This window comes from Ambystoma mexicanum, chromosome 13 (assembly GCF_040938575.1).
Source record: "Ambystoma mexicanum isolate Mex_15411 chromosome 13, UKY_AmexF1_1, whole genome shotgun sequence".
NCBI lineage: Eukaryota > Metazoa > Chordata > Amphibia > Caudata > Ambystomatidae > Ambystoma > Ambystoma mexicanum.
Window position 1 is genome coordinate 105977199 of NC_090938.1, and position 18705 is coordinate 105995903.

General features: G+C 46.0%; 1 protein-coding gene across 5 annotated transcripts in view; it reads right to left on the reverse strand.

Annotated features, from left to right (window-relative positions):
• TRIM33 (tripartite motif containing 33) overlaps window positions 1–18705 on the reverse strand; it is a 1358766-nt gene that overhangs the window by 345733 nt on the left and 994328 nt on the right. For all 5 annotated transcript variants that reach the window (XM_069633393.1, XM_069633392.1, XM_069633390.1 and 2 more), the window contains one exon: window positions 13284–13630. In XM_069633393.1, the coding sequence (XP_069489494.1) occupies window positions 13284–13630 (347 nt within the window). The remainder of the gene's footprint in view (window positions 1–13283; window positions 13631–18705) is intronic.

The following is an 18705-nucleotide window of genomic DNA, read 5'->3' on the forward strand; positions in this document are numbered from 1 at the left end:
CCAGTCACTTGGCAATTCACTTTGCAATGCGTGTGCAATGCGCGCGCAATGCGCACGCAATGCGCGTGCACGCAATATTTGAATGAGTTGGTCACAGTTGGGGGGCGTGGCGGTGGGCGGATGGGCAGATCAGTTAGGTGGTTCCTCTCTGAAACAAAAGAAAATGAGGAAAACGGATGCAAGTACCTAAGAAGTACCTCTTGTGCTTACACAAACACCATGAGCAAAACAAACTCTGTTCAGAGAACCCAGCCCTCAACCTTAACCCACCAGCACAAGAGTCCAAGTTTCGAATGTGCGCCACTTCTCCATGGCGACTAGTGAAACGGCAAGTCACTCGCACAATACAGAGACCAGAATCCGAGGTCCAGAGCAGCACAGCAGCGTGCAGCCCAACAGCCAGTCACTTGGCAATTCACTTTGCAATGCTAGATATCATTCACAAGTCTAAGTGCGGGATATGCTATCATTCACAATTCCTTTCAGGTGTGGCACATGCCATCATTTGCAATTCTATCATTTACAGTACCAACTAAGTGAGCTATATGCTACCAGTCAGAATTCTGTCTAGATGAGGTACATGCTATCATTTACAATTCCATCTAAGTGTGGGACATGATATAGTTCATGATTCCATCCAAGTGTGGCTCTTGGTAACATTGTTGCACCTGTCTTAGTGTGAGGCTGGTTAATCTTCATCATTGTCTCTGGGAGTGGCACAAGTTAACATTGGTAAGTATGTTAGTACGTTAGGCAGGACAATATTTACAGTCCAGACTTGAATGGATTTAGCTTAGTGGTCAAATCTCTCTAGGTGTGCATGGTGCGAGTCTATGGCAGTTTACGTTAAGTAAAGATAAAGTAGAGTGGCAGGGGCTTTCTGGAGTAGAGTGATTGCTCTATACCTGACCCATTCCCCACTTAGTTTTGTTGGTGTCTGTTCACTGCTGGCTTCACTTGCTTCCCCTGCGGACACCTGCGGACACTTTCTGGAGCCCCCTTTGCAGGACCCGCCCTTTGCCTTGGGGTCCTTAGCCGCAGGGGCTGCCGGGCAGTGGGCTTCCCTGGGAAGGTCAGTTATGACCAGGTGAATGTACCAATCAGGGCGGGTTGGAGGGGGGAGATTGGGACCTGGAAAAGGCCAGACACAAACAAAGGACTACACCCCACATACTGCACCCTTTGGATGCAGCCCAGACCAGAAAAACCACCTCAGAAGCCAAAACAAACACTAGACAGACACCAGATTAGCACACAGTGCTCACCAAAAAATATAAATACATAAATGGTTAAGTAAATAAATAATAAAATTTGAAGAGAGAAGAACTTTTTTTTTTTTAAATTATAATTAGAAAAAAACATCACTCCAAAAGAGTGCATAAAGCAGCCCAAAAACTGAGTACAACAATTGAGAAACTACTCACTCACAATCAACCAGCACCTAAGGTTGATTCCAGACTGGAGTCCCTGCCACATCCTCCCACATGGCTCTCCACAAAGCAAATGGAAAATGACTGCTGAAACGAAGCCACAAACACACAAACACACCTGACTTTTCCAACCAATTGCAAGTGTGGAGGGTGGGACTGGGAAAAGGCCAGACACAAAGGACAACACCCCACAGACTGCACCCTTTGGATGCAGCCCAGACCAGAAAAATAGCCTTAGAAGCCAAAACAAACAAATTCTCCCTAACACAGTACTCTATGAGAGCACAGCATGAATGCACATCTCATCAGTGTTTCTCATTGTCTGCTTTGCACGCGAGTCACTGGGCCTGTGGTGAGTGGGTTGTGCCCAAGTGACCTCTGCCACCAATCCTGCCTGGGCACTGCGCAACCGCACCCAGTTGAGCCAGACCGGCATCACAGGCACACTGTATATAGACGCAAGATGAGATAATTAATTTACATGAAGTTGACCGTGTTTGAAGTAAACCATCTGTTGCTTCTTCAAGCAAACAAATATATGTATGAAAGGACAGCTCAGGGGTAACAATTGCTTTGGGAACAAGAGGATGCAGTGCAACTGGTGCTCAGTTCCGGTTCCAATGCTTAGGCGCTAGCTGGAGGAGGATGGCATTACACAAGATATAAAGGACCAAAGAAAATAATAAAATCACCATTTTCTAGGGGTAATGTCATGGACCTGCTGCTGCCAAAAAAAAAACTGTAGGTTACTTACCAGATGAGCAAAATAGAAATGTGATGGCTGGAAGATTTCAAATCATTCATGACCACTAGCAGAGCTATGGACAACCCACCAGACCATCGTTTTTGGACTTGTGCTGGTCAGTTGCTGCTTCCAGTCTGTGGCCAGACAGTTGGCAGGCACTGTATATCTGTGCTTTGCGGTTTATGCCTCTTTGAGATCCTCGGTCCGTTTAAAGTTCAGCCCCAGAGATGTGCAATAGTCCAAGTTATTGTGATGGACGTCTGCTTACATTCAGTCATTTGGAAATATGGGCCTATACACTGATATTAACGCTACATATGGTGATCCATTCTTTTATGAAATGTATGTCATATTACATTGATATCAAACATTTTTGTTAGTGTACTGTAGGAACAATGCTATGTCATGCCACTTCCTGTTTTGTCAAGGGGTGAAAGGTTGTGTGCCATCACCTCCTGTGAGGGCACGGGGGTGGGGTCAAATTACATCACTTCCTGTGATGTCAAAAGTCAAGGATCGTGTGATGTCACTTCCGCTACCCCTGGCATTTTGGTGAAATGACGTCCTTGCATGTGTGATCCTGTAACTCTGGGGGCTGCCGATAGCATGTATCCTTCTACCACTCGGGTCTCCATAGACAAACATTGGAAGGGGGTGCAACCCTTTCTAGTCTTAGCGGTAAAACCACCTGCCGTTGGACACTGGTTCTTGAGGGATCTGTTCAGTGGGTGATACGAAACTCCCTGAGCCTATTCTTAACCACTGATATTACTTACCTGCAACTCTGGGGGATCCCTCCTGGACCCTAGTACTGTGAACACTGTTTGCTTCGCTCTGCCTTTTGTTGGCCAACTCCTCAGCCACTGGTGGCCCAGTGGTCTATCTGAACTGTGAGAGACTCAAACTAGATAGGGCTGGACTATAAAGACAGGATTGTGTTGAAGTTCTAAACGTTATTAAGAATTTGGAAAGTTTACATATGTTTCCGGTTGGTTTATTACATGATTTGTTACTGTAAAAGTTATTCTAAAATGATTACCCAGGTGCATTTGTATTTAATATTGAGAGTATTGCAGGTGATCTAATATATGGGATACATTACTCACCATAATGGTATTTCTGATGCTTGTATCTGCTTAGATTCACATGCTGTGCATAGTCCGACATCTAGTGGAAGCTGCAGAGTATTACAGTTGTTTTCGAAACTCGAAAATCGACATCGACAGGGCGTGCCAGTAATACTATCCCTAGTGTGACATCCTGTGTACCCACGATCCCTCACGCATCGAGGTCCCTCAGATTGCTATTTTTTCTGACATGAGGTAGCATGAGGTGTAGCGCGAGTACAGCTATATCCAAGCAGATACTATTAGACAAGTTCATAAGCATCCATGTGCCTTCTCTCTGAGGGGAGGAAGGGTGGGTCGCATGTGAATCTAAGCAGGAATCTGCTTAGATCACATGCTGTGCATAGATTAGCGAGCAGTGTTAGAAGAAGGAGGTGGGATGTGAGAAGGGTCATGAGCAAATAAATGTCTTAGAACCGCTTGTCCCACTTGTGTATCTGTCTTGGAATGGGTGTCAATGCAGTAGTGCTGAGTAAAAGTGTGAATAGACCACCAGGTAGCTGGTTTGCAAAAGGTGTCAAGGTGTACATTTGCAATGAAAGCCAGGGTGGCCCCAATGCCTCTTGTAGAGTGGGCTCTTGGAGTGAAAGGCAGAGTCTTTTCAGAAAGGGAGTAACACAGCTGGATACAATGTATAATCCACTTAGAGATGGCACCTTTAGAGACGTGATCTCCCTCTCTGCCTGTGGCTACAGAGAAAGAGTTGGTCCGTTTCCCTTAGCGGTCTGGTTTTGTTTAAATAGTATAGGACCGCCCTACGCACATCTATAGGGTGTGTAGTTACACATCAGCTGAGCTTTGGGGGTCTTGGAAAAAGCCTGAAGCTCAATGGACTGGTTTACGTGGAATTTAGAAATAAACTTAGGTGAGAACCTAGGGTGTATACGTAAAACCAGTTTATCTTTATGAACAGTAAAGAAAGGATCCTGCACTCACAGAGCCTGAATTTCACAGACCCTTCTTATAGATTTAATAGCTACTAAGAAGGCAGTCTTATAAGTCAGGTGTTTGAGACTACTTTTATGCATGGGCTCGAATGGGGAGCCCATGAGTTTAGATAGCACCACATTAAGGTCCGATCCTGGTGGTGGGTTAGAAATTGGAAGGTGAAGTCTCTTTACTCCTTCCATGAAGGCTTTAACCACTGGAACTTTCCACCACAACACCTTGTTATGGGAGGTGGTGTATGCTGACAGAGTTGCCAGGTGTACCTTCAGTGAATTAAATACCAACCCTGCGTCCAGCAGGTGGAGAATGTAGGTGACAATAGTGGAAGGAGTGCAATCAACTGGGTTGATTTGCTTATTCTGGCACCAGATAACAAATCTTTTCCATTTGTCAAAGTAGCAGTGCCTCGTGTTTAGCTTCCTAGATTCTTTTAGGATGTCCATCCATCTGAGGTAAATTGAGATGTCCAAACTCTGACCTCAGGAGCCATGCTGCCAGGTTCGTTGGGTTGAGTATGCACTGTCTGACCTCGGAGCTGGGACAGTAGGTTGTACCAGCACGGGAGTTTGATGGGTTTGCACAATGCTAGTCTGCGCAAGTGTGGGAACCACGGTTTCCTCGCCCACATGGGAGCAACTAGGATGAGCGTCATCGATTCCCTGTGCATCTTGTTGACCACCTTCCTGATGAGGGGTTGGTGGAAAAGCGTACGCAAACATCCCTGACCAGTTCATCCACAAGGCGTTCCCCTGGGAGTATGGTTGGGGGAATCTGGATGCGAATCCTGGGCACTGTCTGTTTTCGCTTGTGGCAAATAGGTCTATAGTGGGGAAACCCCACTGAGAGAAGAGATCTTATACGATGTCTCTGTGTAGACACCATTCATGTTCTTTTGGGAGGGGATCTCTGCTCAAAGTGTCCGCGAGAGAATTGAGATCCCCTCGAACATGTTGTGATGACAGGTAGATGTTCCGTCTGAGTGCCCATATCCAAATTTTCTGGGCAAGCTTGGACAGATTTGGCGAACGAGTCCCTTCTTGCTTGTTTAGGTAAAACATGGCTGTTGTGCTGTCCGTCCGAATCTGCACTAACAGATTCAGCAGGTACGGCTCGAACGCTTGAAGCGCTCTGAATACTGCCAGAAGCTCTAGCAGGTTGATGTGATTCTTGGCCACTGAGTGAGACCAGAGACCCTGAGCTGTGTGGTGGAGGTGGTGAGCTTTCCACCCTGTCAGGCATGCATCGGTTGTGACTACCGCCTGTATCTCGGGATCGTAAAAGTGTTTCCCCTTGGACAGATTTTCTCTTGTCCACCAGTGAAGGCTTTGTACCAGTGTTGGTGAAACGACCACTAGATCGTCCCACTGACCACTTGCCCGAGACCACTGTTTTGCCAACCATTTCTGCATGGGACTCAGGCGCACGTGGGGGACCAGGTAAATACATGACGCCATCATGCCCAGCAAACGCATTGCTTTGCGTACAGTTATCTGGCGACCGGCCTGATATTGCGGAATTTGCAGCAGTATATTCCGAATTCTTTCCTCTGATGGAAAGGTCAACCCCTCTTCCGTGTCTAGGATAGCTCCTAGGAATTGTTTGGAGGTGCTTGGCACCAGACTTGACTTCTCGTTTATTTAGAAACCTAATTCGAAGAGGAGGTCGATCGTCCTTTGAACGTGAACGTTTGTTCTGCAAATTACTGGGGTCTCCCCCGTGATGAGCCAGTCGTCCAGGTAAGGGTACACGGGATTGCCTCCCTGCGTAGGTGTGCTGCCGCCACCGCCAGTACCTTGGTGAATACCCTTGGAGCCGAGGCTATCCCGAAGGGCAGTACCTTGAACTGGTAGTGCCGACTGTCCACCTTGAAGCGCAAGTACTTTCTGTGCGCTGGGAACATGGAAATATGAAAATAGGCATCTTTCATGTCCAATGTTGCTATGTAATACCCTTTTTTTTTAGGAGGGGGGGGGGATTACCTCTTGGAGAGTAGTCATGCGAAATTTTTGGGGCTTGACATACTTGTTTGCAGGCCGTAAGTCCAATACTGGGCGCATTGTCAAATCTTTTTTTGGCACAAGGAAGTAAGTTGAATAAATACCCTTGTTTACCTGTTGTCCCGGGACGAGTTTTATCGCGTCCTTTGCTATAAGATTCTCGAGGAGGATCATCTGGTGGTCCAAAGAATGTATTCTTTGTCGTGGAGAGTGGTTTTGGGGACGCTCTAACAGTTCTATGCAGTATCCTGCGGACACTGTGGATAGTACCCATCTGTCTGATGTGATCCCTTCCCAAGCTTGGGTGAAGTTGGAAATGCGTCCCCCCTACTGGGGATGCGTGAGAAGGGACCCTGAACAGAGCGTCACTGTTTTGGTGGAGGCGTGCCGCCGCCTCTACTGGGGCTGCCTCTACCTTTACCACGTCCTCTCTTATTACCCCTGCCATAACCCTGGGTACTGCTGGCTGGCTGTTCTATTGTGTACCCTGCCCCTGGGAATAGTTATACCCTCTCTGGGAATTTTGTCTGCGTGGGTGACGAAAATTGCCATTCCCTCTCTGGTTTGGGGGTTTATAGGTTAGTTGGCCTAGAGATTTCAGTGTCTCATACTCGTCCTTGGCATTTTTCAACGTGTCCTCGACCGCCTTTCCAAACAATAGATCCGGCTCCACCGGTTTATCTGTCAATGATGCGTGGGTTTCGGCTTTGAACCCAGACTGTCGCAAGCAAGCATGCCTTTTGATAACATTACCTTCTGCTATCAACCTGCCGGCGTTATCCGGGGCATCAAAGGTTGCTTTTAATATGCAACCGGACACGGCTCTTCCTTCCGCCGAAACTCGTGCCAATTGGCTTTTTAAGGGTTCTGGTGCGGAATCTATGAGTGCTGCGACTTCTTCCCACTGGTGGCAGTTGTAACTCGCCAGCAGGGTGGTGGAGGTGGCAATCCTTGCCTGGTAGGCGGAAGTGGAGGCTACTTTCCAGACCAATCTATAAATCTTCTTGCTCTCCTTGTCGGGAGGAGCTTCCGACGATGACAAGGGTGTTCCCGCCCTCTTACAGGTGTTTGTCACTACCAGGGAGTACGGTTTCAGATGCCCTCTTACGTACAGTGGGTCTGTTTGGGCTGCCCTGAAAAGCTTCTCAACTCTGGGGTTTACCGCCCTAGTGAGATAGGGATTAACAAGGGACGGGTCTATCCTTCTTTGAATAGACTTAAGGATAGGGATGGCCTGGCAACAGGTCTCCTTTCTCCCACTAACTCCTCGGCAAAGTCCCTCTCTTCCTGAGCACCCTGGGTGTCAATGTGGAAGTGTTCTGCCGCTCTGAACAGCACTTCATTCAAGAGAGGCTGGTTATCGACAGGGGAGTTGGTAACCAGGGGTTCTACATCTACCGAGGAATCTAGCCTGTAGGTTTCTGGGTTGTCGTCCTCCTCTTGGTCCTAGTCACCCCCACAGTAGCCCGTCCCAGTTTGTTCTTCCAACATGCCCAAATCTAGATCCTCACAAAAGGATGGATCTCCCTGATATTGAGAATAGGGCTGTATACCGAAGGGGTCTGAAGTAGGAGCTTCAACACGGGACTTCTTACTTGGGGGTATAGGATCCTTAGAGCTTGAGGGAGTTGACCCATCGGGGGTAAGAGAGAGAACGTGTTCAGGGTTTTTGGCGTAGAAATCTGCCAATGACGACATCATTGACATGACTCCATCTATGTCCTCACTAGACCATTCTCTTGAACTGGGAATGATTCTTTCTTGAAGGCCTTTCCCCGTTTTATCTTGACTAGACCTACTGGTTTGAACAGGGGTCTTTGGGATAACAGAAGACTGAGACTTGTCCATCTGTTTATTTGGGGTAGAATGTTTTTTAGGTGTGGAAGGTGGCTGAGACTGCTTCCTCTGTTTTTCCCCTTCCCCGTAGGTGGAAGAGTATTTGCCCTGTTTTTTTGCCCCTTTGGAGCCTATCGACGCCTGGTGCCAAGGTTCGGGGGTAGTGTCCCCATCTCTGGAGTGTGGAGGTTGGGACTCGGGAACCGTCGTTGCGCAGCCTGTTGACACTGACTCCTGGAGTGCGGTCTGGGGATAGAGGTCGGCTTCGTCTTCTGACGATCGAACCTCCGTTACCTTGGGGAGCCAGGCACTTCTGGCAACAGTGGATGATTGCCTGGAGTCATGCGGCGATCTAGATCGAGAACACCCAGAGGACACCGATTCGGACCGTTCTCTATGTGCCTCTTTCCGAGTACTTGACGTCCGCGTCGAGTCTCGGTTGGACTTCATGTGTTTTGTGGACGTGCTGTGGGTAGCGCTTGTGTCGTCGGGGGTCTTCCCCATAGCCGCCCTGCCGGACGATCTTCCGAGGTCGGGGACTTGCGCTTGGCTGTCAATTGACGCCACGTGGCCCTCGCCATCCGAAAGGAACAAGTTACTTACCTGTAACTGTTGTTCTCCAGCATGGGTCTGGCATGGATTCACATGCTCATGAATATTCCCTGTCAGGCTGGGAATCCTCGGTAAAGAAAAATCAGTATCAGTTTCGTTTCTGATCTGTCTTTCGTAGTAGTAACCAATTAATGATCTCTGCGTCATACTGACCACAGCCAATGACTGCCCTCTAACTAAGCCCCGCCTCTGGCAGCCATCTTTCGAAAAACAAACTAATACTCCGCAGCTTCCACTAGATGTCGGCCTATGCACAGCATGTGATCCAAGCAGATTCCACAAGCCTGAGAAATATATATACACAATTTATAGTGCTTACCTGAACTTACAAATGTAACAGTGCACCTTAGAGTATATAATAAATGTATTTTTATATACCTATTGAGTGTTTTCTTGAACCAAGGTATGCTCAGAGGTCTTTGCACACCAACTATAGCCCTCCTCCCTTCTTAGACTAAGCCTGACTGATCGCCAATCTACCATACCCTTGTGTAGGTCAGGCTGATCCTAAGGGGTGTAACTTTTAGTTACTGTTACAAGATCATTTGACAGGCTGGTGGCAGTGTACCCTTTTGCACAACCTTTTGTCGACTTGTACCCAGGCTGTCTTTGCAGCTACGGTAGGGGACAGAAGTTTCACCATTTGCCTAAAATGGTGGCTGTACTTTAAGCCCTGTTCATGATGACTTGTTCTCACTTGAGCTTTTTTCTACCTACTTGGGTGGGGAAGGTCTTGATGTGTCTTGTCTTTGGAAGGCTTCCCTTGGAAAGTCCACCAAGGCTCTCAGTGCCTGAAAAGACAGACAGTTGGGGCGGTAACAAACTCCCTTGGTCTTTGTCCTGCAGTGTGCCTTCCTGGAACCAGTTTGAACTGGGAGGGCAGCTTTCCCCTTTGGACAACCACCCTCCAGATTTCCATGAAAGGCTTGAATGCCGATTGGTGGGCTCTGCCAGTTTACCTGCATATGAGCTGAGGGTCCTGGAGATGAACCTCAGCTTCGACCACTGTACTGAAGATCCGAAGACAAATGTTGTAGAGGGCTGGTGAGGTGCAAGATCCATGGGGGACTCCGCAGGTGATAGGGGTAGCGGAGGCAGAGGGTGAGAAAACTCTTTTAGTTCTATTGTTTAAGAAGGACTGAATCCAAGAGGTGGCTTCGTCCGAGAAATGTGCTGCAGATGAGAGTTGATTGCATAAGATTTTGTGGTCCACCAAGACAAAGGCTGCTGATAGATCTAGTAACAGGAGTGCCAGATTGCCATTGTCTTTTATGATCTCCATTTGAGTTACTAGATCTAAAAGGGCAGCCTCCGTGCCATGTCCAGGTCGGAAACCTGATTGGCGGAGTCCTAGTAGGTTTTTACTTTCCAGGTGATGCTGGATCTGTAAGTAAGCCGCCCTGTCCAGAAATTAAAGGAGAAAGGGCACAGTGGTGATGGGTCTAAAGTCGTAGGGATGTTGGGGTCGAGGGTGGCATGATCCACGTACCCTTCAGATTAGTTGGAACTGTATTGGTTTGCAAAGGAGGCATTGATAAGCGCTGTGATAAAAAGGCGCAAGAACTGTTGCTGTTAAGCAGGCTAGTTTTCTTTTTCACTATTTTTGTTTGCAGTAGATCGATTTTGTTAGAGAGCTGTCTGAATATTGGTGCACCATGTAAAATTTTTAGTGCAAGATACAGGTGGCTTAGAGGGGGTTTCAAGCACTCTGAGGATGTTAAATAATTCTTTTGTATTAGATTTCGCATTAGAGATTCAGTCATTATAAGAATCACTTTTAGCTTGGATGATGGCTGTTTTGTAGTTGGATGAGGCAGTGAGGAAATTCTCTGTTACTGAAGGGGGGCTTTTCCAAGATATTTCAGCAGCTCTTAGTTTTACGCAAGGTTCTGAGGTGTGGGGTGAACCAAGTGTTTAAGTGTGAGCACGGTTTAGCTTTCTGCATTTTTAGTGGGGTGAATTTATTAATGGCATACAGAATGGTGGTGTTGTATAAGTCCCCTAAAGAGGTTGGGTTGTCGCTAGAAGTGGCAAGGTTAGTGATAGGCTGGAGCAGAGCGAGTCATTTTTCAGCAGTTAAATTGTGCATATTTCTTGATAATCTAGGCGGTGCCATAGCCCTATCTGCATTAAGCTGGTTGTCATTCTGTAGGGAAAAGAGAATAGTGTGATGGTCAGACTAGAGCATGGTTGGTTAGATAGGATGTTGGTATTGCAGTTGATGTCAGAGATCCAGTCTAAAAGTCTGCCCTTGTTGTGGGGAGATTGGGAGATATATTGTGAAAAGCCTAGCTCTGCGATACTGTTGGCAATGGTTAGTGCATTGGCATCTTTAGGGTCATGTAGGCCTAAGTTAAAGTCTCCCAGAAGCATCACTTGCGAGCTTGGCTTTAAGTTGGCTGTAAGAAGTAGCAATAAGTCTTCCTCGAAGGAGGATAGGGGACCTGGAGGTCTATACACAAGGTGAATGATAATGGTACGTATCGAAGACATGGGTACTTTGATGAAGAGTTTGCCTGATAGGAAGGTTGGGTTGGGGCAGGGCCTAAGTCCTAATGTTGTTTTAGCAATAAAGGTGTCTCCTCCACCTTTCGTGGAGGTCCTATCCTGCCTGATGATAGCCTTATTGTCTGGAATGGCCAATGAGAGTAAAGAACCGGAGGTCAGCTGGAGCCAGGTCTCAGTAATGGCTAAGAAGTCTAGGTTGTTAGAGGTAATGAAGTCACAGATGTCAAGAGCGTGGGCTGTTAACGATCTAGCATTTAAGTCCCCCTTTGAGGCAGGTTGTAGCACAATTAGGCAAAGGTGCCAGTTTTGGGCAGGTAGTAGTGGTTTTAGATATGTTTTTTAGAGCTTTTGGATGACGAGTGGTTTGCTCTGGAGAGTCTGTATCCCAGTCTGGAATTTCTAATTTTGGTTGAGCAGGGTTGGTTAGGCGTAGGTCTCGACGCACATAGTTGGATCCATTGGGCGGGAGTTAGAGGCAGGGGATGGTAGGGAGCGAGTGAGCTCAGATTGTTAGGTTTGGTGAATGTAAGGTCTAGCATTGGTAGGAAAGTGGTGGGCACGATGTTATGTGATGTCATAGTGGTAGTCTAGCGCTCATGGAAAGGTTAGGTATGCATCTCCAAGGCAGAGGTTGGGTGATAGGTAGGGGGAGTTTGTTATGGGTGGGAGTTGGGGTACTGCCATTGGAAGCCGACGAGGTAGGTGAGGTAGAGGCAGTAGAGCCGAGTATAGACTCATGATGTAAAGAAAGGGCTGGAGCATGACTTGGTTCTTGTTGCTGGCCATGCAAAAGGCTACACATAGGCTAGATGCAAAAGGCTACACATAGGCTAGATGCAAAAGGCTACACATAGGCTAGATGCAAAAGGCTGTAGTGGGCATGGGCTAAATGCAAAAATCAAAAGGGGAGTGGATTTGGTGCAAGACTAGCTAGGACAAAGGATAAATGCAGTACTCACATGATCAAGGCTTGATCCAGTGCTCACGTGTGTCTAGGGCTAAATGCAATGCTCGTATGGGTAATAGCATTGTTAAGGATACGCTCTAGGTATAGACTGAGGCACTGGTAACGTGGACCTGAGTTGCCAGTAAGGCTCGAGTAAGTCAAGGTTGGGCTTAAGTGTTACGGCGTGCTGGGCGGATTGCAGCAATACAGCACGTTGTAGGGGACACTGACGATAGTAAGTTATAGGTATCTGGTAACTTGCTGACAGTGATTCAACGTAACAGACACACACGTAGTGGGACTGGTATGAGTATAGGACGCCAGGGTGCACTTTATTAAACAAGAACGGATAGATTGCCGGTGCAAGGCTTACCTCCGGGTAGCATGGAGGGGGTTCCGCCTTCCGCTCCGTAGGGAACAGTGGCAAACAGGGCCTTAGGGGGATGGGCCGGCGTCCACCTGCCGGCGGCACTTGTTGGCTTAAGACCCTAGTGACGCACAGAGTTGCCTAGCAACGCTTGTAAACAAAGCTCGGATGTACCGCAGCCATTTTTGGTCAGCTGTCACCCGTGCACCATGTGGATAATGATGAATTCCAGACTCCTCAAAACTCGCTGCTTAAAGCCCTTCTCTCCTAGACCAAGTCTAGCTGATAAGCCATCGCTATCAAACCTTTGGTTAGTTCAGGCTAAACCTAAGGGGTACAACTGTGCCATCGAAGCTGGGCTTTTCTAACTTCTGTCACAGACGGTGACTTTTGTAAAACAAAAAAAAACATGCTATTACGTTCCTGGAGCCTCACGCCTCTGCGGCTTCATTCCAATCAGAGTAGCAAGCACAAATGTTTTGGCATTCGAGGCATTCTAACCTCTGATTGGTCGAAATTGCATACATGTCTGTCTGGGCATTTCCAAAGTGGATGGGAGTAATGAATTAAGTGAATCACAGGCTTCCAGCACTGATATTTCAAGCATCTATAAAGCAGACATTCAAAACTGATAAACATTAGGATAAACATTAGTCTACAATATTTAGTTTGTAATTGGATTGGAATGTGTTTGTTTCCGGAAGCAATGAATAGGTGAAGTGACATTCCTGGATGAAGATTCATAAATAGCTTTGACTTCAACTCACCTTGGGAAGCTGAGAAGTGTAGGTACATGGCAAGTGAGGTGGAAAACCTTTGGGCACTTCTCACAGCAAAGGAGGTCCCCCCCATTTTGGCACACAGCACACCAGTCTTCATTTGGATCATCCTCTTTGTTGTTGCCTTCACCACCAACACGAGGAGAACGATGCATTGCGGTTCGCACTGGTGATTTCCCATTTACAAGACTGTTCTGTGGAGACTGCTTGCAACTTTTACTTGCACTGGTGAGTTCTGCTTTTACGTGGTTTTCCGTGCTCCCAGAGTCCAACTCATTGTCCAAGTGCACGCTACTCGACAGAGGTGGTGTGAGGCTGCTTTCCGGACTGCTCAGCTAAAACAAAATTGGTATAAGTAAATTGATAAATGATCAAACACCAAAAGGCAGTTTTGTAAGAGTAGATTGAGACTTCAATGACAGGCAATATATTACAACTGCACATAAAATACAAAAAGGAGCCACATTATAAAACAGTTTATTCCACAAAATTAACATTTTACACAAGTTGCCAAGGTAAGATAAAACAATGCATTTCAATTTTAAGTTGACATTAGTGATCGTGCCTTGGTAGACTAGCAACTGCACAATGTTAACAGTTTCTCACGCAGCAAAACAAGATATTGTGTTAATCTAACCAGAAGTTGTACAATTATTGGGCTATTTCCCAGTGTAGGCATGTTTGATGCTTAGTGCTAGGCTGCTCCCATGTTAAGCAGCATTACAGCCAAAGAACTGCTACATGCTCCGACTCGTTGCCATAGTAGGAGTGCTCATTTTCACACTGCTGTTGGACAGTTAACTTTGAAACGATAGCATGGCCATCTTTATTGTTAAGAGTTCTAACACATTTATGTGTTGAGTTGCCTATATTTGTGTTCATGCCCCCTGTGTAGTGACCCCTTCACAATCTGCTGCCCCCCGCCCCCCCAACATTCCCCTGCACAGCAGGGAGATCTGTGTGATAATTGTAATTTGGACTGGTAGATTTGTAAAAGATCGGCTATTTAAGAGGTTTGTTTTTGTCCACCAAGGCAGAAAACGTACAGCCTATTGACACTACCACTAGAATCCCCAATATGCCAGACACCTGTGACCATTGGTTTGAGAGGCACTGTTGCATGCTACATCTTTAGATATTCATAAGGGACGATAGATAAGATATGCAGGAAGTCATCTTGCCTACAAGCCTCATTGTGTACCATTTACTGGACAACAAGCTGGCATCAGGAAATTTGTGCCACTATTGCCTTTACTCCGAGAGGGGTAAGCTTTTGCCCGTTACACTGCTCCAAGGAACTATTGCTTTTGAGTTGATTTCATGGATTGTGAAACCCAGTTGGAGTAGGTGGTCTAATGTCTTGTGCATTGTACATGCAACTGGATTGTATGTCCTGTTATGTGCAAGTGGTCCAGATAAGTGTATACAGGGATATTCTGATGGCACATGAGCAAGCACTTAGGTGAACACACGGGATGCCTATGAAATTCCAAAAGGAAGTAACAAACTAGAAATGAGTTCCTATTTCGAACTGCAGAAACCTTCAGTGACGTGGAAACACAAATATGTAAGAATTAACCTTTCATTTCGAATCTCATTGATGCCCCTTTTGAGGAGAGGAATTACGAGGCAACATATTTCTTTGATGGCCGAAGGTCTAAGACTGGTGTTTTTGTTGTGCGTTTTTGGGGCATCTAAAAAAATAAAAAATTCCCATGTTTTCCTGATATTGTGGAAAAGGCTCAATGACAGTTTTGAAACAGTGCCTCACTTTCTCTAGATCTGCGATTGTGTGACGTTTTTCTCTCATATGGTGGTTAATACCACAGTTTGTCCAATAATTCCATGCAGCAAACTTTGGTTACTGTGTTCAACACCCAATAGTTCAAGGTTATCCCTCTCCCACCTGCCGGTGAATGATGTCATTTTTTGTCAACTGCTTTTTCCAAAGACTTACAACTTGTCTCTAAGGCAAGACTTACTCTTGTCTACAAGACTAGTTTGGGTCTCCAATTTTAACCCTGCCCCATAGCATTCAATTATTACTGCTGCTGACATGCTGCTTCAGCAGAATCAAGTGCACTTCTATGAGGATTGGCAGTCTGTTTACCTTCTAGTATTAATTTCTGAAAAGTAGCCTGCCATTCTGGGAGGATTTGTTTCCCCAATGCCTCCATATGATCCCACTGGGGTATGTTATGTCTGGCCATAAGTGCAAACACACAGAAGTTGCAACCTTTCAGCCAAATTAATAAATGCATTTACACTCCCTATCTGGGGCTGTTCTGCATCAAACATGGTAGTATTAGCCCTTTTTCAGGCAGTTGCAACTGCTAAAGATTCTGGGGCGAGATACATTGGATCTGATAGGGAAGGCTTGAGGGAGCAATGTGTTTAATTGAGATGAGTAAGGGCGGACAATGCAAAACATTTGTTTCTTATAGTATGTATTCAATGAATTACCAGCTACATCTGGTTGTAGAGTCAAAACACCAAAATGTTCTGCTGTCCTGCTTACTCAGTTTGTGTACTGATAGTTATCCTCTGTGGGGAAGGATATAACTGAATGGGGGGACACCATTATGTATAGTTGCCGGGTCTCGGTAATCAGAGTACCCCTCATGAAGATAATCAGTATCCCCGGTTCCACCTTTATTTTCTTGATCAAAAGCAGGAGTCATCTTGGGTATCCAAGTGAGACTCAATACCAGCAACCCTTTAGGGGATTTGTGGTGTGAATTTTCCAAGTGACTCTTATGCTTTGTGCTTTTGCATTAAAGTTATCATCCAAGACCATTTTGTTAATGTCTTTCATGGTCCATGCTTTATGGAGTCGAGTAGTAACCCCTGATGCAGAGGAATGTTGAAATGGCGTTATAAAGGGGGTTTGGCATCAAAGCTTTCCATGGCTGAACTAAAACCACCTCCAAATCTCCACCTGAGCCTGAAAAATCCACTTGGCACTTCTGATGCAATGATGCAGAAAGTGCATCACCTCTCCTCCAGTGTGTGTCTGACAGTGAGGAGTGAAAATGGTAGCTTGCTTTTTTATTTGCCTCCTATTTTGGTTGCCCGATGTTCAAGCATGGTCTGTGTAATAGGTTGGCTTTTCCCAGCATGAACACTTATTGCGCTCGACGATTGGGTGTGCAACCATGTCTTGAAGCTTGAGTGTCAAGCCGACCCTTTCATGCATTTGTCTCAACTACCATTGTGTTTGTGATGAGCCTTTCAATCACCAGGGGTCTTCTCCATAACTAGTATTAACAATGAGCTTTCAGAGCAAGGGATCAGCTGCGAGGTGTTGCATACTGGCGCCTCCTCCCTTGGCTGCCAGGGGTCAGTTTCAACCCCAGAGTCTAAATCCCTGTTAGGGAGATTTTTTTGGACAACCCTATGGTGAAAGCGGAGTAATTATCCAACCTTATGGTGGAACAGTGGGTCTCTCAAAAGGAAAGAGCAGAATCTCCAATGGGAAGCAGAGCAGTCAGGCATAACTCAAGGAGGGAGGGATGGTAGGGAGGTACAATTTGTCCCAAAAGACCACAAAAGAACACTGCACACAAATATAGGGCAAATGAACAATTTACTTACCAGTGGTAACTTTCTTTCGACTGGATGTTCCTCCCATGTATTACTCATCCTTGATATATCCAAGTCTGCTTGCAGCTTGCTTCAGAATTTTTTTCTCTTAGGGTTATGCAGCATTGAATCATGGCCCTCAATGGCCTCCATAGCATCCTAAGCCATGACGTTGACGCAGGTATATGACGCACGTGCGGTGACCGTTACCTTAGTTTTTTTCCCCTTGTTCTGCATGCTATGCCGCAGATGGAGACACACTTGAGGTTGCAAGAAAGGAAGGTGTAAAACAAGGAAATTCTTGGAAAGCAAAAGGGTAAGGATGGGAGGGCGATGACGAATACGCGGGAGGTACATCGAGTCGGAAGAATGTTACCACAGGTAAGTAACTTGTTCTTCGAATTGTCTCCTCCCATGAATTCCTCATCTTTAATACACTCCCAAAGAAGTCTGTTTTAGAAGGTGGTTGCTAAGAATTTGTATTGGTTGATATTATGGAGGATAGCTTTGCAAAATGTAGTCTCCTCTCCTGACCGAGTATTTTCAGTAAAACCTGCTAAAAGTATGAAGGGACGATCAAGTTGCAGCTATGCAGATTTCCTGCACTGGCATTCCCGTTTCCAGAGCTGAAGCAGCCATCCCTCTAGTGGAAGGCACCCTCAAGCATTCGGGCGAGTCTTTCCCTGCTAGTGAGTAGCATTCTATTCTACACATAACTATCCATCGAGAAATTGTTTGCTTTGTAACTGCTAAACCTAATCTCTGTACAGTGTATGCTACGAAAAGTTGGTCATCCTGATGAACATTGGCCAACGTGAAATGTAGTAACTTGCCACCCTTCTAGGGTCCAGACAAAGCCTCTAATCTTCTTTTGATGGGTGAGGAGGAGGATAAAAAGTCGGTAAGACTATTCATCGTGCAAGATGAAATTCCAAAACTACTTTTGAAGAAAAGATTAATTGGCTCTTAACACTACCTTGTGTTATGTAAGATTTTCATATTAATGATACATCTTCCTGACTTGTGCCAAAACCTTTTGCTTCTAGTGGTGGATTATTTTTCCTTATACCTCTGTGAGATGGAACCTTTTTCGACACTCGGAGAATCTTTTCCTCTTTATGGTGTCATTTTTAAGACTCTCCATAGTGTCTTCTAAAAGTTATCCTCTGACAACTTTTTGGCAATAAGTGCCTATTGTTGCCCTAGGGCTCCCATTTTAACTTTCTTTGGCTAACCTTGTGTAAGGCAAGATTTTGGGCAGTAACCTTTGGGAGACACCACCAGCCTTGTCCTCCTGGCAATAGGTAAACCAACCTTTGCTACAAGTCTGTACTGGGCAGGTTGGCAGTGCGGCTGAGCAGCCAGGCTCAACTCAAGAGGGGTCAATGTGTGCTGTAAGGTTGTAACAGTTTCACAATGACAATTATTCAAATAAACACTTACTCAAGCTTTCTTGATAAAACAATTATTAATTTATTTCAGTCAGTTATATAAGCCTTCTTCAGAAGGGAGCAACACATGTAACACTTAAATTATACTTCAAACCCTGTTTCCCAAAATCAGATGATACCCATTGGGGATGGCACACAGACACCCCCTACACCCTCAGGTGACTTAAATAGCTAGGGAACTGGACAATGATTTATCACCGTTACCTTTAGAGCAATACTGAGTTTGGTGCAAATGTTTGTCATGATCTCTGCTTCCAAAAGGTCAGGGTTTTCCCAACTCCCTTGGAAGCAGATCCATAACCCAGGTTCCGAGTGCCAACCAGTCCCAATTGGGACCTTTTGGACCCAGTCCTGGCGCCAGTGGCACCAGGCTCATA